This window comes from Mus musculus, chromosome 1 (genome assembly GCF_000001635.26).
Source record: "Mus musculus strain C57BL/6J chromosome 1, GRCm38.p6 C57BL/6J".
Lineage (NCBI taxonomy): Eukaryota > Metazoa > Chordata > Mammalia > Rodentia > Muridae > Mus > Mus musculus.
In genome coordinates this window covers 58,996,864-59,024,582 of record NC_000067.6, presented here as the reverse complement: position 1 = coordinate 59,024,582, position 27,719 = coordinate 58,996,864, and the positions used below count along the sequence as shown (strand labels likewise).

General features: G+C 38.0%; 1 protein-coding gene across 5 annotated transcripts in view; it reads left to right on the top strand.

Moving 5' to 3' along the window:
* C2cd6 (C2 calcium dependent domain containing 6) overlaps window positions 1-27,467 on the top strand; it is a 97,908-nt gene extending 70,441 nt beyond the window's left edge. The window contains exons 1-8 of one of the 5 annotated variants that reach the window (XM_011238636.3): window positions 1,658-1,704; window positions 5,772-5,833; window positions 11,887-11,949; window positions 14,440-14,514; window positions 16,769-17,560; window positions 17,966-17,997; window positions 18,046-21,442; window positions 26,982-27,461. In XM_011238636.3, the coding sequence (XP_011236938.1) occupies window positions 1,680-1,704; window positions 5,772-5,833; window positions 11,887-11,949; window positions 14,440-14,514; window positions 16,769-17,560; window positions 17,966-17,997; window positions 18,046-21,442; window positions 26,982-27,320 (4,785 nt within the window). In that variant the 5' untranslated portion in view covers window positions 1,658-1,679 and the 3' untranslated portion in view covers window positions 27,321-27,461. Of the gene's footprint in view, window positions 1-1,657; window positions 1,705-5,771; window positions 5,834-11,886; window positions 11,950-14,439; window positions 14,515-16,768; window positions 21,443-26,981 lie in introns of those variants that run through there. The other 4 variants (XM_017313438.2, XM_011238635.3, XM_011238634.3 and 1 more) reach the window with 4 other exon arrangements.
* Window positions 27,468-27,719: the final 252 nt, after the last annotated feature.

Here is a 27,719-nt window from a genome sequence, read left to right as displayed (position 1 = left end):
TTCTACACTATAACTCGTACATCTGCTGCAATGGATATGCCTGTCTGTTTTGCCCTATGCTTTTGTTGTTGTTGCTTTGTGTTGTATTTTCTTAGTGGCGGTCCTCTGTTGGACTGCTGCTTCCTGTTGCGTGTAGAAGAGAGAAGGCAGTCAGCAATAGTGAAACAATTAGTGAAAAAATAGTGAAACTGCAGTAAAAAAAGCAACTGGGTACTCACACCCTCCCAAAGGGGTGGCTGTGAATGAATGCTAATAGGATAAACCAGGACTGTAAAGACTATTAAAGTTAACGGTTTTTATAACTAAGAAATAGAAGAGAATGAAGAGCAGGAGAGATGGCTCAGTAGGTAAGAATACTTGATGTACCTGTAGATGACCCAGGTTTAATTCCCAGCACCTAAACTAGCAGCTCAGAACCTTCTGTAACTCAAGTTCCAGGGATGCCTTCTTCTGGCCTCTGTGGGAAATGCCTGAACACGGGGCACAGATAAACATGTGGGCAAAACATGCATAAACTTAAAAATGTATATATATTTTTATTTTAAAGAGAATGAGGTGGGGTAAAGGAAAAGGCAAAGCCAGCTGCGAATGAGAGGAAAATCCTATGTAATGAAGGCATAAGAAGTAGCAAGAGAGGACTCAATAAAACCAGAGCCAAGCTGGCACACAGACTAAAAATAGGAAAATAAGAATAAAGGTAGCATAATACTGGCCAGTCTTTACTTCTGAGATGACTATGGGTTCTTTAGCCACCAGGTTTTACTGGGAAGTGGTAGGTATCTCTACTCTGCCTTCTCGGAGTCTCCGGTTCTTTTTAGATTTCTGGGCATATTTAGAAAAGTTTCTCTAAAACGCATGCCTACTAAGTTCAAAACCTGGCCTTCCTTGGAGGAGGTTTCTGTTTTTTTCTTGTAGGATATATTTTACATTTTTTGTAATTTATTATTTTATCTGTTTACTCATGTTCTTTCTTGAGTGGGCCATATTTCATACATACCTTGTAACTTTTTGTTAAAAATTGGATCATTTGAAATATAACGTGTTAACTGTAGAAATCACTTCTTCAAGGGTGGCTGTTGTTAACTGTTGAAGGATGTTTACTGACTGATTGAAAGTAATTTTACAAAGGCTGTTCCTATTTTGAATTAGTTTTGTAGTCAATATGTCATGAAATATCAAACTTGCCTTTAAAAACATTCCTCCCTCTCTCAGCAGTCCTTTGTTTGCTGCAAGGTTTGGGTTATAGTCTAGCATTCTAAAACACTTACTACATCAGGGTTTGACTGTTTCATTCTAGTGGAGGGACCAAGTCTCTAAGCATCTTTCTGATATACACTTTTATTTTCTATTTAGTTTGTCTCTATTTATTCTTTAAATTATTTTTTGTTTGTTTCCTGAGACTTGGAAAAATAAAAATATGTAGTAATATATGTAATATCATTTATTTTCTTTTAATACTAGGCTTTTGCTTCTTAGTAGCCTATTTACACAATGCTTCAGCCCTGCATGTGTGGTACAACCCTTAATTGCACTGGCTAAATTATGTTAATATAATATACAGCCAAATGTTAACAATTTCATTTATTACCATCAATAATGCTGTTTTAAATATTGTATTGATATTTAATTGTTTTTCTATCCACTTTCTCCATTCATTTTTATTTTAGAATAGGCGTAAAATGGAAAAATCGCCACATTTTTCAGGTAAGCTATTATTTATAAATTATTATATTTTTCAAATATTGGGCCATTGAAGTTTGGAACACTAATTCTCATAAAATAATGATTATCACAATTTCCTTCAAGATATAAATTATATTATTTTCTTATTACAAAAACACAGCCTCCCAGTAGCAGATCAAAACAAAATATGAACGAGCTTAAAAATGGGAGCACAGACATTTTTCATTCAACATATGTTCGGATGTAACTAGGGAATAGCATATTACATCTATTTGTTTCCAACGTGCTTGTCTGCTGGATCCATCGTCCCATGAACACAGTTCCCTACTTCAGGGAGCTTCTTTCCTCAGTGGTATCATAATAACAATATTTATCACAATAACAATATTTATCAAGTAATCCAGCATAAACACAGAAAACTAAGAGCATAGGATACTGGTGAGTCAGAGTGACAGAGGCTCCCCGAGGAATTGTGTCGGGTTGAAGGAACCAGAAGATACCCAAGGAATCAAGGTAGTCAACACAGTGTATGTCAGAGTGGTACCTGGACAGTCAGAGTTGTGCAGTGACTATGTATTCCTTCAGAAGAGACAACAGGAATTAATAAAAATGAAGTTACAAATAACAAGATAACTGTAGAGTATGCTACAGATAGAAGATGAGCAAGTAATTGTATTTCTTTTATATGTTTGTAGGGGGCAAAGAATAGCCTTCATTGAAGGGCTTAAGAAGAACAGAATCAAATAAAAAATGTGATCAACAAATTGTCAAGTTAGGGTTTCTATCGCTGTGATAAAACACCATGAACTATAAGAAACTGGGAAGGAAAGGGTTTAATTCATTTTCTAGTTTGTACTTCATCATCCACGGAAGTCAGGGCAGGAACTGTAGCAGATGCCGCAGAGGAGTGCTGGTCACCGGCGTGCTCCACATGGCTTGCTCACGCTGCCTTCTTATAGCACCTGGGACCACCAGCCCAGTTACAGCGCAATTATAGTGTTGTTTAATTTAATAAGACTTCTTATTTTAGAAGCAGGTAACTTGTTTCCAGGCTTACAGCTGGAGGGAAATCTGCCACAGAATGAATTATATCTTAAGTCTCACCCAAGTCTGATTTAGACAAGACCTTGGACTTTAGACTTTTGGGTTGCTGGCCAAAAGAAGTTAAGACTCTGGGGGCACTGGATAGAATGCTTTCTTTTTCATGTGAAATGCCTCACACTTGAGGGCCAGAAGCAGGGCATTATAGGTTTAATGTGTTTCACAGAAAGCATGTGTTGGAAACATTATTAACAAGACAGAAGTGCCGGGAAATGGGCCCTAATGAGAGAGTATTCTGCCACGAGAATAGGGTGAATGATTTAATACTGTTACTCCAGGAGTGGCTTGTTCTTGCAGGCGTGGCTTTGTTGTAATAGAGGGAGCTTGGCACCTTTTGAATCTCCAGTTCCTGTCTTGTCCTTCTGCTTTCTGCTGTGAAGTAATACAAGAAGACTCTCGCCAGACCCTGGCTCTCTGATTTTGGAATTCTCAGCTTCTAAAACTAAGAAATACATTTCTGCTCCCTATATTTTTTCCCAGCCTTGGGCATTCTGTTCTAGTAGCACAAAACCGATGGCTACCTCGAAACCCTCTATTTTGGATTCTCCTAATCATAGAAGAACTTTTGAGGCAAACTGGAGAAAGCAGGCTTCATATCCCATTATCTTTAACTATGTCAGAATGGGAAGTTATTCTTTTGTATAAAGCGAGGTTATAAACGAGATTCTATCTCAGCTTTGCTACTGTGCCTGTGATCTTAAGTCACCATTTTGTAAAGTCTTCAAATTTCCCCAGATCTGGAGAGCAGGCCCAGGGCTAAGCCAGTGCCCTATCACTGAGCTACATCCCCATCCCCTCAATTTTCCCATTTTTAAAGTGAAAGAGTGGGTTAGAGACAGAGACATAAGCCTATAATCCCAGTTTGGTGGCAGTTAAGAGAATTATGAGTCCAAGTTTAGTTACATAGTGAGTTTCAGGCTAGCTAGTGAAATTCTGCCTCAAATAAACAAAGCATGGAGCTATATGCTACAACTACTATTTTTTCTGTTGCTTTAAACTGACTTCGTCTGTCTCCAGAACTCTGTAAACACTTCACATATCTGTCTTATCCAATAAACCCTGTGAAGTTAACACTTGTGTGTTACAGGTGAGGTCACTGAGGCTGGTGATGTAGTCAGTTAGTAGAAGGCTGACTGCGCATGCAGGAAACCCTAAGCTCAGGCCTCCCCACAGCATAAAACAGGTGTAGTGGGAGCACACTTGTACTCACAGCACTTGGGAGGTAGAGGATCAAAAGTTCAGTTTTGTTGCATGGCAAGTTTGAGGCCCACCTGGACTACATAAAAACTCATCTCCAAACAACAATAACAACAACACCCTACTTAAATAGGATTTCTAATTATGTACTAAAAGTGGTTTTAATAGATGGGTGTGGTGAGGCAGGAAAATCAGTTTAAGACTGTCACTAGCTATGAAACCAACTGGAGGCCAGTCTTGGCCTACATAAGAGCTTGTCTCAAAAAAAAATTAAAAATAAAAATAAAGTGACTATTCCAGGCATAGTGGCACAGAGCTTTAATTCCAGTACTCAGGAGGCAGAGGCATGAAGATCTCTTTAATTTCCAGACCACTCTGATGTACGTAGTGAGTTCCAAGCCAGCATGTTCCAGGACAGCCAAGGCTGCACAGATAGAAAACCCTGTCTCAAAAACAACAAAAAAATGGTTTTGCTATACCTTGCAATATAGGTATAGCAAATTATATTTCAATTCAATTTTTATACATACCATTCTTCTATAATTAGCATAATAAATTATATACTACACATGGCATATTTATAGTGTATTAAAGAGTTTATTTAGTAATGTTCACAGGGTACCCCTGTCAATTTCCTTCAGTTATTATCATCAGTATATAAATTAGCATGGAGCTACACCAATTTTTTTTTTTTTTGAGACAGGGTCTCTCAACATAGCCCTGGCAGTCCTGGTACTCATTATGTAAACAAGCTGACCTTGAACTCACAGAGTTCCACCTGCCTCTGCCTCTTGTGTTGGGATTAAAGGCATGCTCCACTATGCCAGGCTAGTCTGATTACTTTTGAGTACCTTTCACTGGCAACGTCTGAGTCCTGGTATTTGTGCAAAACATTCAGGCAGCAGAATAATTCATTGAAATTCATGGTCATTGTGGTCTCCACTTTATAATTTTCTTAGTTTCTGAAGAAGATGCTTCTCTGGTATCACAAATTGAATTATTAAGAAAATATGTATTATTCATGATAGGTATCTAGAACATAAATTGTCTCCCTAGAATTGGGTATGGATCGCAAAATAACAATGGAAAATTACCCAAATGTTAGAGAAAGTGACACAGCTCCAAAGGTGTGTAAAAGCTACCTATTGAGCAAGTCATGAAGCACAACTTTGAATTACACAGTATTTAGCAGCCCCTTCCCAACAGAAGGTAGGAGCATAACAATGATATGTTTAATTAAGTTTTAATTAATATTTTTGAACTGCCATCAAGAGCCAGAGTTAGAAGCAGAAATACTTAACATAAACATCTACTCTAACCTAAATTAATGTTTTATGTGCATGGAATGTACAGAGCGCAGTGACAAGTAACTTCTATTTCTTTCCACACACATTCCAACAGCAGTACTGGAAATCATAGAGTTACACAGTGTATCCAGGGATCAGGGTAAAGAGGGCACTAATGATGGTAAGGTATCAATAACAGTCACATTACTTTCATGCTTCTTATGCACCAGGCACAGTGTTCGATGTTTTAGACATTACATCACAAAACCTTCCTCCAGATAAGGTCTCAATCCCTTGCCAGATCAGGAAAACAAGGCCAGAAGAGGCAAGTTACTTGCCCAATTAAATGGTCAGTTGGACAAACTTGTGAAGTCCAGGTCCTGAACTTTTAGCCACTCTGCTTTTACTCCTGGCCAAGAGATGTACTTATAAAGCCCACTTCCCTTCTCAAATGTTACAAGTGCCAAACAATTGATATGACTTTTGTTTTTCATTCTTTTTCAGATGTGTTAATAATACCTGATAAACCCTTCGAAGATTTAAACACAAATAAGAAAGGGAGACCTGTAAGTAGATGGATATATCCTTTAAAAACTATTGTCATTTCTATTATTTAGTTATTATTTATCACCATTCTACAATATGCATGAATGCATTTATTGTCAATTTTAGGGTTATACTTATACATTTATAGAGCAATATATATATGTCTCATTGATTTTTGCAAGCCTACAAGTTCAATTCATTGCTTTGCTATTTTTAAAAGTGAGCCACATAGCTAGTAAAACAAAGACTAGGAAGCTCAGGTATAGGCCAATCTCTTGTGATACGAGCATCTTTTCAAAAGGCCATTTTCAGAGCTTGAGAAATGGCTCAGAAGTTAAAAACACTACCAGCTCTTGCAGAGGATCAGAGTTAGATTCCCAGCACCCACTTGGTGTCTTACAGCTATCTCTTATATCTCCAGTTCCAGGCGGTAACATCTGATCTCTCTGAACATCAAGTAGGAATGTGGGGCATGTACATAATGTAGGCATAAATTAAATAAATAAATCTAAAAAAAATGTTAAAAGGCAATTTTCTGTAATAGTATCTTTTATTCTCCTGAACGATTGTCATCTTCAATGTCTTGCTGCCTCTAGCTACTAACCTAGGCAACGTATCCTGGAAGCTTGTAGCCTTCGTACAGTCCTATCTAGGCCTCGAATGTTTCCAGCCTCTGAGACTTCCTGCTGAATGAGCTCAGCCTTGCTTGTTCTTCCTGAGCTCTGGCTGCCTGGTCAACTCAGCTGTTCTGGCTCAAACTCCTCTTCAAGCTGACTGATTCAATCTGGCTTCTCTTTCAGACTCTGAATTTTTGCTCTGCTTGACCTCAAACTAACTCTGGCAATCTGTTCTAATCTTCTGGTCCTTCTCACTGTCCGGCTCCTTCTGTCTTCACCTGGGTCTGGCTTGTTGTCTCTCTTTGTACAACTGCCCAGGTAAGACTGCCCCACCCCACTGCTCTCTTGAGTAGCTTCCCTTTCCTTTCTCTTCTCGTGAGAGTTGGGCAGATCCTATTCTGTCAAGTCTTTCTCTGATTTGTCTCTTTGTCTGCCACTCAATTAGTCATCACTTTCAAATATGGCTGCTTCCTTCTACAAACTAACTTTACCTTCATTGTTTGGGATTAAAAGTATGTACTAAGGGCTAAGCCATACCCAACGATAAACTTTGTTTTTAAGTAGAAAAAAAAATCTTAGGGTCTTCAGTATGATCAAATATCCTGCAATAATTTTCTTATCCTAATTGCCCATTTATATTTAAAGTGCACTTTTTGTATTTCTCTTGTTTATACATATGTCAAGCTAACAGCAACAAGTATTTCAGAAATAGAATAGGAATTGTGTGGCTTGAAATAAGGATCAAGCAAGAAGTAACTATCTAGATGAAAGGCAATGAGAAAGAAAAGTTTTGCCTACCTCATATTTTACATCCAGAAGGGAAGAACCATGCTCACAGAGGAAAACATCCAAGCCCTAAGGAAATATCAGCACTTTTTCTTATAGTATTTAATGATTAACTAATACTGAATCCAGGGCACAGGCATTTCTCACTAATTCTCTTTCATAGAGAGTAGGTTTGATGTGAGAATTTATTGGATCCCATGCAACAGAATGTAGCAATCACTGTAAAATCTGCAGTCTTCAGTTCTCTAGGACATTGCTGACTCTAATATTCCAACCAATTGTTCCTGTAAGCCATTAAAAGATGTCCTAGAAATTTTAATGTTTGGTGTTTACATCTTCATACTAACTCATGCATCTAAAATAGCACAAAAATTCCACCTGACTCTATAATCTGCCTGGAAAGGCATGGTTTCTGTATAGCACCATGTTGTTACAGGAGCCCAAGATTCCAATGTGAAGATATGGATTCAGGCACCAGTCTTCTCACTATTATCTGTGATTAAGTTGATTCAGTTCATGATACACATATGGGAATACCTACTGTTCAGCAGGTCCCAGAAACTAGCACTTAATGAGATTATGCTAGAATGGGCACCATTTTTTTCTTTCTTCTCCCCTGTCCCCTCCTTCTTCTTTTTTTTTTTTCCAATTTTTTTCCTTTTTTTTAAAATTGGGTATTTATTTCATTTACATTTCCAATGTTATCCCAAAAGTCCCCCACACGCTCCCCGACCCACTCCCCTACCCACCCACTCCCACTTCTTGGCCCTGGTGTTTCCCTGAACTGAGGCATATAAAGTTTGAATGACCAATGGGCCTCTCTTTCCACTGATGGCCGACTAGGCCATCTGCTGATACATATGCAGCTAGAGACACGAGCTCCAGGGGGGTACTGGTTAGTTCATATTGTTGTTCCACCTATAGGGCTGCAGATCCCTTTAGCTCCTTGGATACTTTCTCTAGCTCCTCCATTGGGGGCCCTGTGATCCATCCAATAGCTGACTGTGAGCATCCACTTCTGTGTTTGCTAGGCCCCGGCATAGTCTCACAAGAGACAGCTCTATCTGGGTCCTTTCAGCAAAATCTTGCTGGCATATGCAATAGTGTCAGCGTTTGGAAGATGATTGTGGGATGGATCCCCGGATATGGCAGTCTTTAGAATGGGCACCATTTTTAAGCTGTTAATGAGAACTATTTTATTTTGATGTTCACAAAGTCGGAATTTCTACTCTTTTTAATTGCAGGTGAGGATACTGAAGCTGACTTTAAATAAACGGCATAGGGATTTGGGGATTTGATCCTAGAGTGTATATGGTTACATCTGCCTGCTCACCTTGAGGAGTTAGATATTCAGTTACATCCCATTTAATGATAGATATACATTCTGGAAAATGCAATTTTATTGTTAAAAAGACCCACAGAGTATACTTATAAAAACTATGGCATCATTAGGAAATATAATCTTAAGCCCACTGCCATGTACGTGGTTAGTGACCAAAAAGGTATGGTTAATAACTGTAGCAGTCAATGTCATAGCACAGAATGGGCACAAACTCCCTCTCAGCCACATAAAGTAGACCACCTGAATAGTCTTATGAGTACTAAAGAAATGTGTATCAACAGATTATAGGAATGAACTAATGCAGAATGATGAACGGGGCAAAAAGCTTTTCAGAAATTTTAACACCTAGCCATTATATAAAACTCTGAACAAAGTTGTAATAAAAAGTAACTTTCTAAAAAAGCTCACATACTATATTATACCAAATAGTGAAAGACTGTTTAAAGATCAGAAATAAGGACACAAAAGTCACTCAGAACAGAAAGGAGGAAACAAATTGCATTTTCAGATGACACACTGTATATATATATTTTTTTCAGTTGTGAAAAAATAAGTAGTATTTCTATATGTTAACAATAAAAATACCAAGAAATAGCAATGTAACAATAACATAGAATAGTTATAAATGTAACAAAACATGTGCAACATATAGTAAAAATGACAATTGATGGTGAAGAACACTGCCACCTAAATAAATAGAGACCCACAGGACTCAAGGCTGGAAAAGTCAACACAGTCAAGTTGTTAGTTTTCTCCTAGCTGCTCCAAAGATTCAATGTAGATTCTTTCTAAACTGCAGATTTGTAAAGAAAATATCACCCCAAAAATATATCGGTAGAAAGACACAGATTATTTAAAATAATCTTTACAAGAAACAACACAGGAGTAATTACTTTGAATAGAGAACTGAGTGTGATTTTGGAGGAACAACAGGTACATGGAGCAGTGGGAGGTAATAAGCATACTAGTGGAGCTGGCAAGATACCTTAGAGGTTAAGAGCACCTGTTGATCTTACAGAGGTCCTGAGTTCAATTCCCAGCACCCACATTGTAGTCTACTCCAGAAGGTTAGCAGAAGAAACCCCATACCTTCTTCTGACCTCTGTAAGCACCAATCATACACATGGTACACATAAAAACCTGAGAGCAAACTCTCAAAAAGTAAAATGAATATATAGAATAAATAAAATCTTCAGAACAAAACAAGCCAACAACAGCCCCACAGGTACAATGAAATGGCTAATAATGATGCCTTTCCAACAACTGTGTTTGCAGCAACTGGACATTCACAGACAGAAATTAAAATGAATCATGGACCAAGTCTCATCTAAAGTTTAAAATAGAATGAAGTCACTCCTAAAACAGATTAATAGTTTCTTTAAAAAAACAAAAGACAGAAACTCGATCTTTCCTGCCAGTAATTGAATTCCTAGAGAAATTAAGATTTATATGTTATGAAGAAAAGCCTGAAAACTGTTCTTGGCAGCCTTATTTACCACTGGAAGTTGGAAACAATCAGATGTCACCAATTCATAAACAAACCATGGAACAATAATCAGGAAAAGGAATAAATTATTGACACATAAAGTTAAATTTTTGATTATTTTTGAGAATTATGCTAAGTAAAATAGACTTCTATCAATTATTATAAGGTCTATGATTCCATTTTCATAACACTCTTCAGCATTTTTTAAGTAAAAGAAAACTTACCTTAAATGTCTTTCTTAAGGATGATAAATCTATACACACACATAAAACTAAAATAAAACCAAGAGAAATGTAAAGAATAGCTTATAAGGCAGACTAGCTATGTCAGATTTAGAAGTTTGAAAGAATCTATCACCAGGGCAACAGCTTTATAACTTAAAGACATTTCAGAATTCTAGAACAAATTCCTAAACAGCTAAACTTCATAAGCAAGTTACAAAATCTTCAGAATTCTATGGGAAAATAAGCTTTGGAGTAATTTGAAGTTGAAAAAGGAGTATTTTTTATGAACCAAGGTGGACGGTGTGTTAAAAGAAATGTTCTATTTTGAGACCAACGCCTGGAGTACAAATCTGAACTGGGAAGGACTGACTGCATCCCTTTCCACGCCCAGCTCAACCAGGTGGCCATCTTTCAATAACACCTTCATGGTTTTTGAGCCCTTCATAAATTAAAATGTTGACAAATATGGCTAACTAACTTCCATTTAAACACTGGCATTGACTGGTCCTAAAGCCGTCTCCAATAGTCAGGATGCATGAAAGGTTGGGAGAAATGGGAATTTAATTTTGAAGAGAAATTGGTATTGTGTGGTGTAGTATAGTATATTATAGACAAAGCAACTTAGCATAAAAAATATTAATAGCATATATTAAGTATACACAGAGATGGGATCCATTCTATTCCTAGTAACATCTGTAAGGTGTTCTGATCATATCTACTGTCACCCCTTGTTCTCCTCCTGCTGACCCCTTGCTCTGCCCTGCTAGTCCCCCTTATATGCTTATGTCTGCAAAGACTTTTTGGTGGCCTAGGAGTTTCATTGCAGTTCCTTACAGGAACCTGTGAGAGGCTATTACAGGAGTATAGGCACCTTACCAGTCACTACACTGTTGAAGAAAATGTCTCATTCCTAGACAATTAACTGCCTGTCTCCTCTGGAGTGGGGCCTCATAGGTGTCTCCCTGGGTCCATAACAGATGTTGATAGGTCCAATATTTTTAAAGAGGGTTTTATATTCAGCATCTTCAAAATGAAGACATAGTGTATTTTACTTTCAAAGTAAAGAATGAATATTTAGGCATATGTTTCAATCCATAAAGTCTTAGACTGTCAAATGATTCATGCTGATTGTGTAATTCTCATATAATTCATATAAAGCAATATGAGGGTCTGGCATACACAATCATTACATGAAGTATGTTCAGTATGAAAAGAAGAACTCTACAATTTTAAAAGTGAAGTCCCGGGAGTTCAAGTTACAAAATCCCGGGAGTTTCTCATCACTGAATATCTGTAACATACTAAAAAACAAACAAGTAACAACAAGAAGAAAGGCAGAAAAGTCACCAAGAAAATGATGGTCATGTGTCAGTCTTATTATTAGCCCTTTGGCCTTTCATCTTCTAGCTTAAATGGTCTTTAAATGGTGGTAGACTTATGTTTTGATCACAAATGCAATCTAAGTATGAATAAATATGCACATATTGTCCTCTCCATTTCCCTTTTAAGTAGAAAAAAGTGCTAAATGTCTCTTCATGGCCTGCAGAGCCACAGTTGTCCCATGTATGGTTTTAAACAGATTGTAACTTGATCTTCTGAAACCTTTCTTCAACTGCAGCCCATCGAGTTAAGGAAATCTTGGGAAAGACATCCTACTGACGTTGCCTGTAGTCTCCGAAAGGTAAGGATGATGCTTGGCTGGAAAGCAACTGGGAAGGGTCTTTAGGAAACCAAGGGTCGTGGGAAACTATGCAGGTACAAGTCTTGTCAACAAGATAACAGCTCCTTCAAGTAACCCAGCCATGGCCCCAGTCCACTTCTCGATGTCTTATGCCTCCTGCTAAGGCACCACTAGAGATGGAATCCCACTTTCTCCTTTTTCTCTGTGGAAAACAATTCTTTTCAGACTCTAAAAATACTCCACTAACTGTGGATCTCTGAGTTTTAACTGTTTAACTCCTCTTAGTATATTATTTACATTTAAGAATTTTGAAAACCTCTGATAGCTTGAAAGATACAACTGCTCATGGCCCCCACGGTAAAGGCCACACTACAGTCACTGACATGTCACCGGGGCAAGGTTCTCTTATGCGTTCCTCTATCTTAGCTCTAGCCAGGGATGCCAATAGATGGAATCTTGTGAGGTTGAATCTTGTGCAGGTTTTGGTGCAAGGAACCACCAGGAGCTTGGCAGAAATATCAAGACTCATATCCATATTCTTCCGTTTTCATAGTCATAAAACTTGGAGTAATTTATGCTGTGTGCCATCACTTATTTCAAGAAACGTCAACAGACTTGAAACATTGTAGGCGTTTTTTTAATGTAAACACCCTTTTATTCTCTGTATGAGCAAGTTTTTCACACAAAAGAAGAAGTAGGAATAGTATATCAGAGACTATAAGTATATTTAATGTCAGTGGACACTGCAAGGTTACCATTTAAACCAGATGTACTAACATGCATATATAGTCAAATACCCATCCACCCATCCTCCACATTTTAGTTTTTCTTCATTTGATGAATAACAGTAATATTGCACCAATACTTGCATTTCATTTTTGGTTTTTAATGAGAGTGAACAGTTTTCACATGTGTGCTGCCCTTGTGTTGCTATTTATCTGACTGTTTACAACTGTCCATGTTTACAAATAAGGTTAAATACCTATTCACTTAAATGGGAAAATATTTTTATATTCTAAAATGTAATGCGTTGTTATCTATGCTGTTTGATTTTTAATTTAAATGTGGTCAAATTTAGTAGCTTTTCTTCTGTGGTTATTAGATTATATCTAGTTTTAGTATCTTGTCTAGAAGGTTTTTCTTTTCCCCAAGATGACATTAGTATTCTAGATTTTCTATTTTATTATTTTTTATCTTTACCTCTTTTTTCGTGTGTGTGTATGTGTGTGTGTGTGTGTGTGTGTGTGTGGTGTTTGGGTTTGAACCTAGGGCTTCACACATGCTAAGCAAGTGCTCTACCAACTTAGCTGTATAACCAGCTCATGTATATCTTTCAAACAATCTGTATTTTTCATGTATTATTCAAAAGAATATCATTTTCCCAATGCTATTTAATAAAATCATCCATGTAGTTAGCATACTATCACAACCCCAATGGGTTAAGCAATCCGTGAGCCTTTCTTTATGTTGTCACCAGGACAAACTGGTAGCATATAATCTATATAAGCCTGTTTAAAGAGCTGGAGAGATGGCTCAGCCATCAAAGACTTGGCTCCCAACCAAAAAAAAAGAAAAAAAGAATGTTTAAAAGCCTTCTCCTTTCATATCAGTAGTTAGTGGTAGTTGTTTTCCTACCCAGTGAAGAGAGAATGCCTTTACATGAGAGCCAACATGGAGTCACGATTGCATGGAGTCCCTACAATGAGCTATGCCTAAACTTTAGAATTCATAGTTAATGGAAAATTTCTAATTTTTAATAAAGTATATCCTTTGAAAGCCAGCACCATAAAATCCACTGATGTCCTCAAAGCCAAACGAACGTACTGCATGTTAAAGTTGGTTACTGCTTAAATGTTATCCCACGTTAGAACTTAGGGGAGGGGGCCTTGTTTACAGTAGTTGCTTAATTAAGCTAATGAATGACAAAATAATAGGTTCTCAAAAATTTAATAAGAACTATTCTGAGGGAGCTAGGAAAATGGCTCAGTGGTCAGAGCACAGTGCAGTCCTGAGCACCAGTCTGACCTATTTAACAAGTCAGGCACTCTGCAAATGCCCACCACCTGAGCTTGAGAGTTAGCACAGACATTTTAATAACAAATCTAAAGGTAAATTGTCTTAACTCTAATTAAAAGATGCAGAGTGGCTGACTGAATGAGAAAACAAGATCTGAGTGTTTTTGCTGTCTGCCAGAAAACTCACCACAGCTGCAAAGACATATGCAGACTGAGAGAGCAAAGGCTGAGATGGAAAGTGCCATTCCAAGCAAATGGAATGTAAAAGCAAATAGGAGTAGCTATATCTGACAAACTTAAGCCACATAAAAAAGGTCACTGGACACTTGATAATCTCAAAAGCAATTTAAGTATGAGACAGAATTCTTACTTAGCTTTAAACAACTTCTATACCTTTACTACTGAGAGTAAAATGATCTTGGAAAACATTTTTGTATTACAAGTTGTCTAAAATTAAAACTTCCTCTTTTACAAGGTGGCTTTTGCACAAAAAGACTACACCATACCAGTTTGCAAAGCAGAAACTACAGAATTCAAACCCAAACATCAGGTGAGTCCTGTTATCCTAGTCTGGTACCAAAATTATAATCAATTACTAGGTTTCTCCAGATAGATAGATAGATAGATAGATGGATGGATGGATGGATGGATGGATAGATAGATAGATAGATAGATAGATAGATAGATAGATAGATAGCATGAATTTCCCAGACCAGAACTATTCATTAGAAATATCTGGCTACCTTTAGATATATTTATTTCTAAACTCACTTGACCTAGTAAATTTCAATGTGAAAATTAAATCTTGGAATATGTGTTTCTGAAAAATAAAAACAAAACAAACAAATGAAAACCCCAGGAAATTCTTAATATTTCACCTGAGTATCTATAAGCATTTGAAAAGCAATTGTAATAAATTATAACCACTAACTTGCATTTTGAAGTGAGTTGAAGTGAAATATTAGACTGATTATTTCAGATTTTGCATTTTTTCCAATCTGACAATGTAGAAGTTGCACAAAGATACGAAACAAGAGGCATCTAGACTAAGATTTAGAAGATGAAGCCTTTAACAGCTGAGCTATCTATCACTGCAGCTCAGTGGTGAAGAGTCCTTGCTGTTCTCTCAGAGGACAGAGTTTGGTTCTGGGTGCTTTCCAACTACCTGGTTTGATCTAAGCCCTCTTCTGCCCTCTGCAGGCAACCACATATAAATAAAAAAGAAAACGAAATATTTTTTAAAAACATCTGGGATCCATCCCATAATCAGCTTCCAAACGCTGACACTATTGCATACACTAGCAAGATTTTGCTGAAAGGACCTTGATATAGCTGTCTTTTGTGGGACTATTCCGGGGCCTAGCAAACACAGAAGTGGATGCTCACAGTCAGCTCTTGGATGGATCACAGGGCCCCCAATGGAGGAGCTAGAGAAAGTAACCAAGGAGCTAAAGGGATCTGCAACCCTATAGGTGGGACAATAATATGAACTAACCAGTACCCCAGAGCTCATGTCTCTAGCTGCGTATATATCAGAAGATGGCCTAGTCGGCCATCACTGGAAAGAGAGGCCCATTGGACTTGCAAACTTTATATGCCCCAGTACAGGGGAACGCCAGGGCCAAAAAGGGGGAGTGGGTGGGTAGGGGAGTGGGGGGGGGGAGGGTATGGGGGACTTTTGGGATAGCATTGGAAATGTAAATGAGGAAAATACGTAATAAAAATATTTTTTCCCATTTTTTATTAGGTATTTAGCTCATTTACATTTTCAATGCTAAACCAAAAGTCCCCCATACCCACCCCCCCCAACTCCCCTACCCACCCACTCCCCCTTTTTGGCCCTGGTGTTCCCCTGAACTGGGGCATATAAAGTTTGCAAGTCCAATGGGCCTCTCTTTTGGGATAGCATTGGAAATGTAAATGAGGAAAATACGTAATAAAAATATTTTTTAAAAAAGAAGGAAAAAAAACATAGACAAAGATTTTAAAGATTGCTTCAATGATCGAATACGTAAGTCTCAGTTTAGTATGGCTATTTTACTGAAATTTCACTGTAAGCCAGAAATTTGCTAATTATTCTCTTAACCATATCTGAAGTCATAATACTGTATACTCACAAAGCAAGATTCTACTGTGGTGCATTAAAGATTGCGGGGAGGCCTTCAGTGTTGACACTTAGATGTCTCTGCGATGGCCTTTACAGAATAATGCCATGGACATTTACCACTTGCATGCACTTTTTTAAAATTCAGAAATGACTACTAAATGGTAAATATTTATGGTAGATGAGATTTTGACCTTGGCATTTACCATGTGCTGTCTACACAGACACAACTAAATCTAGCAATTAAAGAAAAAAAGTATTTATGAGTAGCTTTTAAGTATTTAAAGATGTCACTGTAGACAGAGTGACTAAGATAATAGGATCACTGGGACCTGGACATTCCAAGCCTACCTGGCAACACAAGGTTCCACCTTGAAAGTAAGTAGATAAATAAGTAAGCAAAAGAAATTTAATTTTAAAAGCTAGGAATGGCAGTGCCTCACCAGAAAAACTCCAACTAGAAAAACATAAACACAAAAAACCATATAGATATAGTGTTAGAATTAAGAATTAATTTTTTTCACTAAAAATTCATTTTCATTCAAACTTCAAGTATTTTAAAATAAAGTTGGCTTTTCCCCTTTATAAACAAGGGGGAAAGATGAGTCAATTGACAACTTGCTCTATGAAAACTAACTAGAAAAGTCACTATAATTTTAAATAAACGCTAAGCAATTTCTTTTCTTCTTTTATACTGTAGTTTCAGAAACTCAGCAAGAGTGGTCTTGATCCTTTTCTAAGAAACATAAACAGCAAAATGTCATTCAGAAAGAAGAAAGATCATGATGATGGATACAGAAATCTAAGCACGTCAAGTGCAGAGATTTTAGAGCATGAAGATCAAGATCCTCCTTACCCAGGACATTCAGGGTCTGCAGGATCTGATGCAACATGGGCTGAAAACCCTAGCCCTGTCACAGTCCAGATGGTAAACAGGGACAGCTTGCCTCCTGACCTGATAACAGCCACAATAGTGATTTCAGACAGGAAGAATAAGCTGTCGCTTGATAGTGTTTTCAACTCAGCAAACAGTTTAAATACAAAGAGTATCTTTGCAAGTGATAATCCTGTTGTCAGCCTAACAAAGCTTTCAGATTCTGATAATAAACTGATAACTGATTCTAGTTTTAATACAACAAAGCCTTCAAATAGGAGGCTGTCTAAGGACTCGAATTTCAATACAACAAAGCCTTCAGATAGGAAGCTGTCTAGTGACCCTAGTTCCAATACAACAAAGCCTTCAGATACTAAACTGTTTAGTGATCCTAGTAGCAATAAATTGTCCCAAGGTCCTAGTAGCAATGCATCACAGCTTTCAGGTTCTAATAGATTATCCCATAATCCTAGTATCAATGGAAATAAATCTTCATATACTTCAGATCTTAATAAGGTATCCCGAGATCCTAGTATCGTCTCAACAATATCTTCAGATCCTAACAAGTTATCCCGTGATCCTAGCTTCGTTTTAGCAAAGTCTTCAGATCCTAACAAGTTGTCCCATTATCCTAGTATCATTTCAGCAAAGTCTTCAGATCCCAACAAGTTGTCCCATGATCCTAGCTTCGTTTCAGCAAGGTCTTCAGATCCTAACAAGCTGTCCCATGATCCTAGCATCATTTCAGCAAGGTCTTCAGATCCTATCAAGTTATCTCGTGATCCTAGCTTCGTTTCAGCAAGGTCTTCAGATCCTAACAAGCTGTCCCATGATCCTAGTATCATTTCAGCAAGGTCTTCAGATCCTAACAAGTTATCCCGTGATCCTAGCATCAATTCAACAAAGCTTTCAGATCCTAGTAAGTTGAGTCGTGATCCTAGTATCTTCTCAACAAAGTCTTCAGATCCTAATAAGTTATACCGTGTTCCTAGCATCATTTCAGGGATGTCTTCCAATCCTAAGTTATCCCGTGATCCTAGCATCATTTCAGGAATGTCTTCCGATCCTAAGTTATCCCGTGATCCTAGCATCATTTCAGCAAAGTCTTCAGATCCTAACAAGTTATCCCATGATCCTAGTATCATTTCAGGAATGTCTTCAAATCCTAATAAGTTATCCCATGATCCTAGCATCATTTCAATGAAGCTTTCAGATATGAGTAAGTTGAGCCGTGAGTCTAGTATCAATGCAAGTAAGTCTTCAGATACTAATCAGTTGTCATATGATCCCAATATCATTTCAGCAAAGTCTTTAGATAGTAACAATAGTTCGGCAAGTAGCAGTCCTACTGTCAATTCAGATACTACTACCAACGCAGCGGAACCTTCAGGTACTAAGAACATGCTGGATCCTGTTGTCTCCACAATAGACTCTTCAGATAAACAGAGTAAGTTAGAATGGCTCCCAAATGTCCAAGGAGCATCATCAGTGACTGAAAATATAAACACACATCGCTCCTCAAACTCGGTAAATTTTACATCTGATATTGACATTTTAAAACAGTCAATAGTACTCAAATCAATTTTAAGTAAAAATCTGCAAGACCTTTCAGATGAGTTGTTTTCTAAATCAGAACTCTACACAAATGATGAAGGCTATTCTCCACCTCCAAGTGTGCACAGCAGGCCATCTGATAGCACAGATGACAGAGTGTTGGGAAAAGTCCAAGATCTAAACAGCTGGCGTTCATCAAAAGACCTTCTAAATTCCCAGGTTCTTTTAAGTCCTGTAGTTAAAAATAGCCCTCAAGATTTACTCCCAGAAGGTGAACCAGGAAAATCTTCAGACATAGAAGACTATGTCTCTGAAAAACTCTTAGAGGCTGCTGGAAGAAATTTTCCAATGAACAGAAAGAGTAGTTTCAAGAAAAAACATTTAGTAAGTGAAGAATCTAGCTCTGAACATGTTTTAAGTGGTAGCATATATGAGTACGTTATCAAGCAAATATTCACTGCACCCATATTCTCACAACTGGGAATAGGAATAAAGAGCTCAAGTGAGGCCCGGATGGACTCACAAAATCAGTTGCTGACACCTTGGGAGAGAAGTGTAACTTCACACATTATCAACTATGAAGAAAAGGACAGTGACGTTAACTTGTCACAGTCCAAATCGATCATAAGCCAAATAATACAGTCCTTTCCTGTAAATACTCTGTTAGAATCTGGGGTAATCAAAGTGATAGAACTTGATAAAGAACATCAGAACTCTTTGTTGGACTCACAGACAACCTCTTCCACAGAGCAGTATTCTGATAGTAGAAGCCAAATAAAACTTCTTTCCAGGCAGAATACATCTAGCATCAACCCCCTAGACTCTTCTGTGAGTGGAGCTGAATATACAGAAGACTGCCAAAGTATATCCACACAAGAGTCAAAATATCCAGTACGAGATACAAAGTCAGACTCACCAAATGATACAGAGGAGATGGAGCTAGACTCTAACTTAGAAAGTTCTAGTAGCTCACTAGATAAAGTTAAAGACACCGACACAGCAAAGTTAAAAAACATCCTAAAAAATATCTTCAGTATTTTCTTCAAATACAATCAGTCTGAAAGAAGACAACAACCAGAAAAAGACTCAGAAAGTCTAATTAAACATTCTTCATCAAGTGGTTCAGAACACTTAGAAAAAACTCAAGAGAATTTTAACAAAGCAGACAAAAAAGTAGACAGGAAACCCATTTTGAATCCAAAGCTGCGTATGTTTCTAGAGAAACTCTCGGAGACAGAAGTAAAAAATTTGAAGTCTGAGTTAAGTAAACACATTCAGCATTACCTTGTTGAAAGACTTACAGAGTCAGGCCACATCACCAAGGAGGACTTACCAACAATCTATCACAAGCTCTATCTAATGAATGAGAAAGTCGAGTTAAAAGAGCAAACTCCCTTTCAGGAGAAATACTCAGAAACTGTAAAAGAAATCATGTCTTTTGTAAACAACTTTAACCATCATTTCATAGATAAACATCTAGAAACAAAGCTTAGAGGTTTTCTAAGTGAAATTCTCCAAAATTATTTCCTGAAGAATCTTTCAGTGAGCAACTTATTCAATGAGACAGACGCTATGGCTCTCCATGCCAGCATGTCCCCTGTAAGAAGTAAGAGTGAGCTAGGACAAGACATTGCAGATGGGAATTTTGGTTCAAGCCTTAAAATAAACATGCAATACCCTGTAACCAAATCTCTACAACATTATCTTCAGGATTTATCAGAAAATGAATTATTAAGTCTAAAAACTGATTTGAGCAAATACCTCCAGGTCCTCTTTATAGAAAAACTTTATAAGTCAGGACTGGTGTCAGAAAGGCAGCTAAAGGGGATCAGCCAGGAAATTATCTCACTCCATTCCCCTTCCATACCATTAAAACACATAAAAACAAATTTACCTTTTAGAAATGAAAGTTACTTTATGAGGGAGGATTCAGAAGAGCAAATGAAATATTTAAAAAATGGCCAAAATGCAGCTTTACACGTGCTGCTTAAAGATAAATGCGGAGAAACAGAACTGTCCAGGAAGAAAGAAAGGGAAAGTTCTTTCTCACAAATTTTAAAAGAAAACCTACCAGCAATATGGGAACAGAAAAATATTTATACCAGGGAAGAAGAAACACTGAATTTAATACAAATGCAATCTTTCCTCAACAAAAATAACCAGGCAAATCCACTAACTAGGTCACCAGAAAGACCTTCAGACATATCACTTAAGAAACAGAAGAAAGATCATGGTTTCATGCAGTTTACTCAAGTAGAAGGTTCTGTCTACAAAACAGAGATTCAAGATCCATATAGTTGGGATAGTAGATCAAAAACAATTCAATCAAAACCTTGCTTAGAAAAGACATTGAAAATGAAGCTACTTGACAAGAGGGAAAACAATAACTTTTATAAATTGACTGCACAGGAAAAACTTGATACCGAATTTTCATCTTATCTCAAGCTCCCTAACTGCAAAATACCAAAAGAAAAGGAACCCATAAGCAGGCTCTCCTTCCCTACATGGAAGACTAACACCTTCATTCATGTCAAGCCAGAGATCGGGGAGCAATCGAAATTAGACCACTATTATCAGAGACTGAAAGGAAATAATAATAACAATAAAAAACACTTGGTTACATTTGCACAATTCAAAAATGAAATGGAAACTCTTTATAGAAACCCATATGAAGCTTGCAATGAAAAACGTGCCAAGATCTCTGAATCACAGTCATTTAAATATAAAGAAAAGGAGAAAAGCTCAAGACCATTCTTCTTCCCAGAAGTATTGAAGAGAGAAAACACGAAATCCAAAAGAAAAGAAAGAGACCACGCCACCAAACCAAAGAAGTCATTTCACAAGATAGTTAGGTTACTACCAGCCACACTGCCCACTACAAGACCTCATCTCCGGAAGTCTGCGCCAAGGAATTTACTTCACTGGACTGCAAGGAGAACTATACATGTAATAACGCTTTTTTTCTAAGTATTCACTTCTGTAGTTGTCAACAGTTGGGAAATAATGTGCCTTAGAATACTTATGCCTTCTGAGTGCAGGTGTGTGTGTGTGTGTGTGTGTGTAACTTTAGTAGTCCCATGGAATACAGACCTCCACATTTAAAAAAAAAAAATCTTCTGAAATCCAAATATCTCAACTGATTCAAAATACAACTATAAAACCAGAGAGCTTTTTATGAGGTAGGTAGAGGGCACCTTGACTTAGAAAAGGATGCTCTTTTCTCCAGGAAAGCCCTCTATGCTGACAGGTTTGAAGCCCAGGCACCCAGCCCTGTGTTTGAAAGCCTGGCTGACTACCACCCTGGCTGAAGTTAGCCTAGGGTTCTCTGCAGTCTAGCCTGCACAGCATGAGCAGTAGCCAAATACCACAGAAACGTGAGATGTTCTTCTTCCAGAGAGAGAACTGTACACGGGGCTTTTTCAAATAGCTGGGTTTTTTTTTTTAAATAAATAAATAAATATGAAGCTTTTTTGATTCTGTTAGGAGTTAAGAATATATATATAGCTTATACCTCCCCTGTTGGATTATAAATTAAACATTTAAAGTTTAAATATCTACTTTTTGGTCTTTTACCCTTTTTGAGGAATGGATACAGAAAATGTGGTACATTTACACAATGGAGTACTACTCAGCTATCACATTCTAAGATCTTGAAAATTAAATTCTAGGTTGTTTTTAACTAGTACTTAGAAAATTTTATAGTGTTTTGATTTCTTCCCTCCCTCCTCTAACTTTTCCCAGATCCACCCTCCTTCCCTGCCTACCCACGATGTGTCTCCCCGCCCCCCCCCCCAATCAAGTCCTATTTGTGCTGCCCATATACCTCTTAGATGTGTGTAGTGTGGACAACTTCCTAGGGGCTATATTTTTAAAGAAAAAACGACTCTTCCCTCTCTAGCAGCTATCAATTGCCAGTATCCTTGGGTAGGGGATCTTCCTTGGGACTTGATCTTCTGAGATTTTTGTCTGGTTTGACCTCACACACACTAGCTGTCACAACCACTGTGCTTTAAGTGGTGCCCTCTTAATGTCATGAGGACATTGTCTCCTTGTATTCATCTGTTGCCTCTGGCTCTTACAGCCTTGAGAAGAGAGAATGGGATACACAGGTCCCATTTAGAGTTGAGCATTCCACAGTTTCTTCTTCTCTGAACTGTGTCCATTACACACACACACACACACACACACACACACACACACACACACTTCTAAGGTAGCAGATAGGTTTCCATATGGATTTTTTTTTAAAAGAACGGTCTTGAGTGTTAGTTATCCCATGTTCCTCCTCTACCCCACCTCCAATCCCTCTCCAGTTTAACCCTTCCTGCTCCATGATTGGGACGCTGAGCTTTATGTGCTCCTCCTCCTCCCTCCTCCCTCCTCCCTCCTCCCTCCTCCTCCTCCTCCCCCTCCCCCTCCTCCTCCTCCTTCTCCTTCTTCTTCTTTTTGGCCATATTTTACTTTTTCTTATTAATTTCTTTTTAAAATGATTATTATTTATCTTTTTTATTAGATATTTTTATTAGGTATTTTCTTCATTTACATTTCAAATGCTATCCTGAAAGTTCCTTATACCCTCCCCCCTGCCTTGCTCCCCTACCTACCCACCCCTCTTCTTGGCCCTGGTGTTCCCCTGTCCTGGGCCATATAAAGTTTGCAATACCAAGGGGCCTCTCTTCCCAGTGATGGCCGACTATGCCATCTTCTGATACATATGCAGCTAGAGATATGAGCTCTGGGGTACTGGTTAGTTCATATTGTTGTTCCACCTATAGGGTTGCAGATCCCTTTAGCTCCTTGGATACTTTCTCTAGCTCCTCCATTGGGGGCCCTGTGTTCCATCTAATAGATGACTGTGAATATCCACTTCTGTATTTGCCAGTCACTGGCATAGCCTCACAAGAGACAGCTATATCAGGGTCCTGTCAGCAAAATCTTGCTGGCATATGCAATAGTGTCTGGGTTTGGTGGCTGTTTATGGGATGGATCCCTGGGTGGGGCAGTCTCTGGGTGGTCCTTCCTTCTGTTTCAGCTCCAAACTTTGTCTCAATTCCCTCCATGGGTATTTTGTTCCCCATTCTAAGGAGGAAAGAAGTATCCAGACTTTGGTCTTCCTTCTTCTTGAGTTTTATGTGTTTTGCAAATTCTATCTGAGGTGTTCTAAGTTTCTGGGCTAATATCCACTTATCAGTGAGTACATATTGTGTGAGTTCCTTTGTGAATGGGTTACCTCACTGAGGATGATGCCCTCCAGGTCCATCCATTTGCCTAAGAATTTCATAAATTTATTGTTTTTAATAGCTGAGTAGTACTCCATTGTGTAAATGTACCACATTTTCTGTATCCATTCCTCTGTTGAGGGACACCTGGGTTCTTTCCAGGTTCTGGCTATTATAAATAAGGCTGCTATGAACATAGTTGAGCATGTGTCCTTATTACAAGTTGGAACATCTTCTGGATATATGTCCAGGAGAGGTATTGCGGGATCCTCCGGTAGTACTATGTCCAATTTTCTGAGGAACCGCCAGACTGATTTCCAGAGTGGTTGTACCAGCTTGCAATCCCACCAGCAATGGAGGAGTGTTCCTCTTTCTCCATATTCTCGCCAGCATCTGCGGTCACCTGAATTTTTGATCTTAGTCATTCTGACTGGTGTGAGGTGGAATCTCAGGGTTGTTTTGATTTGTATTTCCCCGATGATTAAGGATGCTGAACATTTTTTCACATGCTTCTCGGCCATTTGGTATTCCTCAGTTGAGAATTCTTTGTTTAGCTCTGTACCCCATTTTTTAATGGGGTTATTTGATTTTCTGGAGTATGTGCACCTTCTAAAGCTAGGAAATGCAGAAACAGAAGGCTGTGTCTTTTGATACTTTGGATCATGGCTTTTCCCTGTTAATTTATATAATAGCCATGACTCATAATTTGGAATACTATTCAGATCTAATATTGATCTTAAATCAGTAACTTGATGTGTGTAAATCTGCCTTTGAAAGGGAAAATAAATCTAATCTCTGAATAATTCCTTTAAGGTTGTTTCACATCGCAAACTAATAACTTTATAGTAGTAGGGCAAACAGCTATATACCACATGTAAGTATTCTAACAGTTGTATAGTGGTAGAATAAGAATTTATATCATTAATTTTAGATTTTTCTATCTAAATACAGTAATTTAGTATTGAGCTACTGTGCGTGTGTGTATGTGCATGTGTGTATGTGTATAGGTGCACATGCACATATTGTGGAGGCTAGAGGTCAACCCTGGCTGTTGCTCTTCCCTGCTATCCACATTTTTTATTTATTTTTGTTTTGCTTTGAGACAGGGTATCTCATTGGTCTGGAACTTGACAATTAGAGTTGCTGGCTGGTTAACAAGCTCCAGGAATCTTATATCTACATCCTGGACCTGGGATTCCAAATGCTTATTTTTTGCTTCTTATTTGCCAAAAAATGCCCAGGTTTTTTGTTTGTTTGTTTGTCTTTGTCTTTTAATGTGGATTTTGGAGATTCAGTTCAGGTCCTACTGCTTGCATTTCCCAGCTGAAATTCTCCCCAGCATTCACAACCCTGTCCATGAGAGCAGGGAAGGGCAGTTTCATTATCTCCCTAATGAGGACTTCATGGCTTAAACCTTTATAGCCAGTGCACAACAGAACTGCATGGCAGTAGAGTGTTTGCCAGATGATTGCAAAGATGGCCTTTTAGTTTCTGAAATCGAAGAATTTCTAAAATGAATCAGCCAGAAGACAGGAAAGGCTGTGTTGTTGGACCTGACCCCAGAGACGGTCTTTTACGTTTGTTTAGCTTTCAACTTCATATTTCCCACTCCTTTTGAAGGAGCAAGTCCTTCTTTAAAATCTAGGAATAGAAGGCACTTCTTTTGAACCAGTGGTGAGGCTCTCCTGTCCTTCCACTGATGCCCCAGCTATCAGCTATGGAGCTAAAGTTGTTAATAATTATTAACCCAGCAGAAACTCTCTTTAAAAATGAGATTGGGTTCGTTCCACCCACACTAGAGGGAAAAGAATCACTAGGCATGTACGTAAACCATGCACTCCAGTGGCCAGATGATCTCAAGTTTTAGGCCAACCTACACTACACAGTGAGCTCCAAGCCAGTGGGTTCCAGGCTAGTGTGAACTAGAGTGTAAGATCCTGTCCACCCCTGCCTCCCAAAACGATAGAAGAGGATGGGTGTCCATCTCTCTGGTTGTTCAAATACTTACTAGTCCTATCCAACCTTTCTGACCTACAATTCATCTGGTCCACTCCTACCTTCTCTCTCATCAAAGTAGCCATTCTTGTGGGTGGCTGTCATATTCCAACCTCGCAGAGAGGATGAACCACTATGTGAATAAACTAGCTCACACCACTGTATAGCTAACAGCACCATAGCCTTTTAGGGGGTACATGTAGGTCTTTATATTTTTATTTCAAAATGAGGCCATAAAATGTGTAAAGAGGAGAGCTGCTCCTTTTACCCTCTTGTTATTTTGGTGTTCTTGAACTCATGGTAACCCTCCTTCTTCTACCCTCTGAGTGATGGGACTACACTTGAAAATAATAATACTGTTAAACATTATAAAACCAAAATAATATATAAAACTATTATATGCTACTTATATATTTATTTATATTTAATGTTACATATGGTCTAATATATATATATACATTTTAATATATTTTGATATTATTTTGTTTTTTTGAGACAGGCTTTCTCTGTGTAGCCCTGGCCATCCTGGAACTCACTCTGTAGACCTACCTGCCTCTGCCTCCTGAGTGCTGGGATTATAGGCATATGCCACCACAGCCCAGGCTGCAAATTATTTTTAATGTAAACATAATACTCAAGATGTGTATGGTGATATACACTTAAAATCCTAGCAATCAGGCAACTGAGACAGGAAGATTGAGTAAGAGGCCAGCTCGGACTATATACTGAGATTAAGTTCCATAGAAACAAATATTACAATCATATTCTTGACTGTTATGCTGTACCTATGCATATATATGTTAATATATATATATTAACAAAGATGGTTATTGTATAGACTGATCAGTATAAGTTTAGATGCTATTACAGTAAAATATCAAAATTGATTACTTATATTTGAGGTCATGGGAAGGCTATTTTGGACTAGAAGAACTATAGACGGGGCTGACTAGCTTTGCCTGGTCTGACCCCAGAGGACAGCTCCTTAAGCCTGTCCGAGTTTAAGTTTCCTATATTTCACCCTTTTGAAGCATCAAGTCCTCTAAAAAGGTGAGGGGTTTTTTGTTTGGTTTATTTGTTTGTTTTTTAAACATGACTTGTAAGGGAGTATTTAGTGGCAAGCGCTGGGTACAGAGCATGCACTGGGACTGCCTATAAGACATCAGGGCATTCATTTCTTAACTGTTGCTATTACAAAGAGTTCTTATAACAAAACAATGTGTTTTTAAGAAGCCTAATTTACCAATTTGATATTTTGTTTCAATATTTAGGATTGTTTGGATAGATTCGACGATTTACACGCACCCACAGTTAAATGTCCTAAAAAATCAAAATCAGGAGCAAGACTTTTAGGCAAGAGTCCAGAAGATTCCCATAATCAGGCAAAACACTGTGCACGACCATACACTGCTCCAGAGCCTAACAAACGACGAGAAAGTGCCGCCTGGAAATTTGCAAGTCCTCGGATGGTTTCAGCGGGCTTACTTCACTTATATGTCACCCCAGCGTATGGAATCCGTAAAGTGCGGTCCAAAAGGAAATTAAAAGAGGATATTGAAAAGCGTCCGCTCATTAGTGAGATTATCCAGATGCTAGACAATGCAGAATGATATGTAATGCCACCAGTCAGAATATAATTTCTCCATTAACAAAATGGTTTGGAGATCTATCCTTGTGTGATAGAAGTCAGCAACTAAATTTCATCTTGTTAGACCATTTTGTTATAATTAAAGTGAAAAATAAACATTCTACAGAAACGTGTTTTTGTTTATAAGCCTTGCAGAACAAACTAAAAAATGTATATTCAGTTGGTGTTCATTAGCATTAGTTTTGCACCCCAGTGCTCCTCTTTTGGGGTGAAGTAGTCTTTAAGTTCCTTAGCATTTGTGGCACTTGGTTATTGCTACCCGCCTAGTTTGCCAGTTCTCCATTTGCATCTGTCTGTGCTTAGCAATGGAACTTAACTTAGCTCTAGTTACATTTCTAGATTCAACAGTCTATAGTTCTCT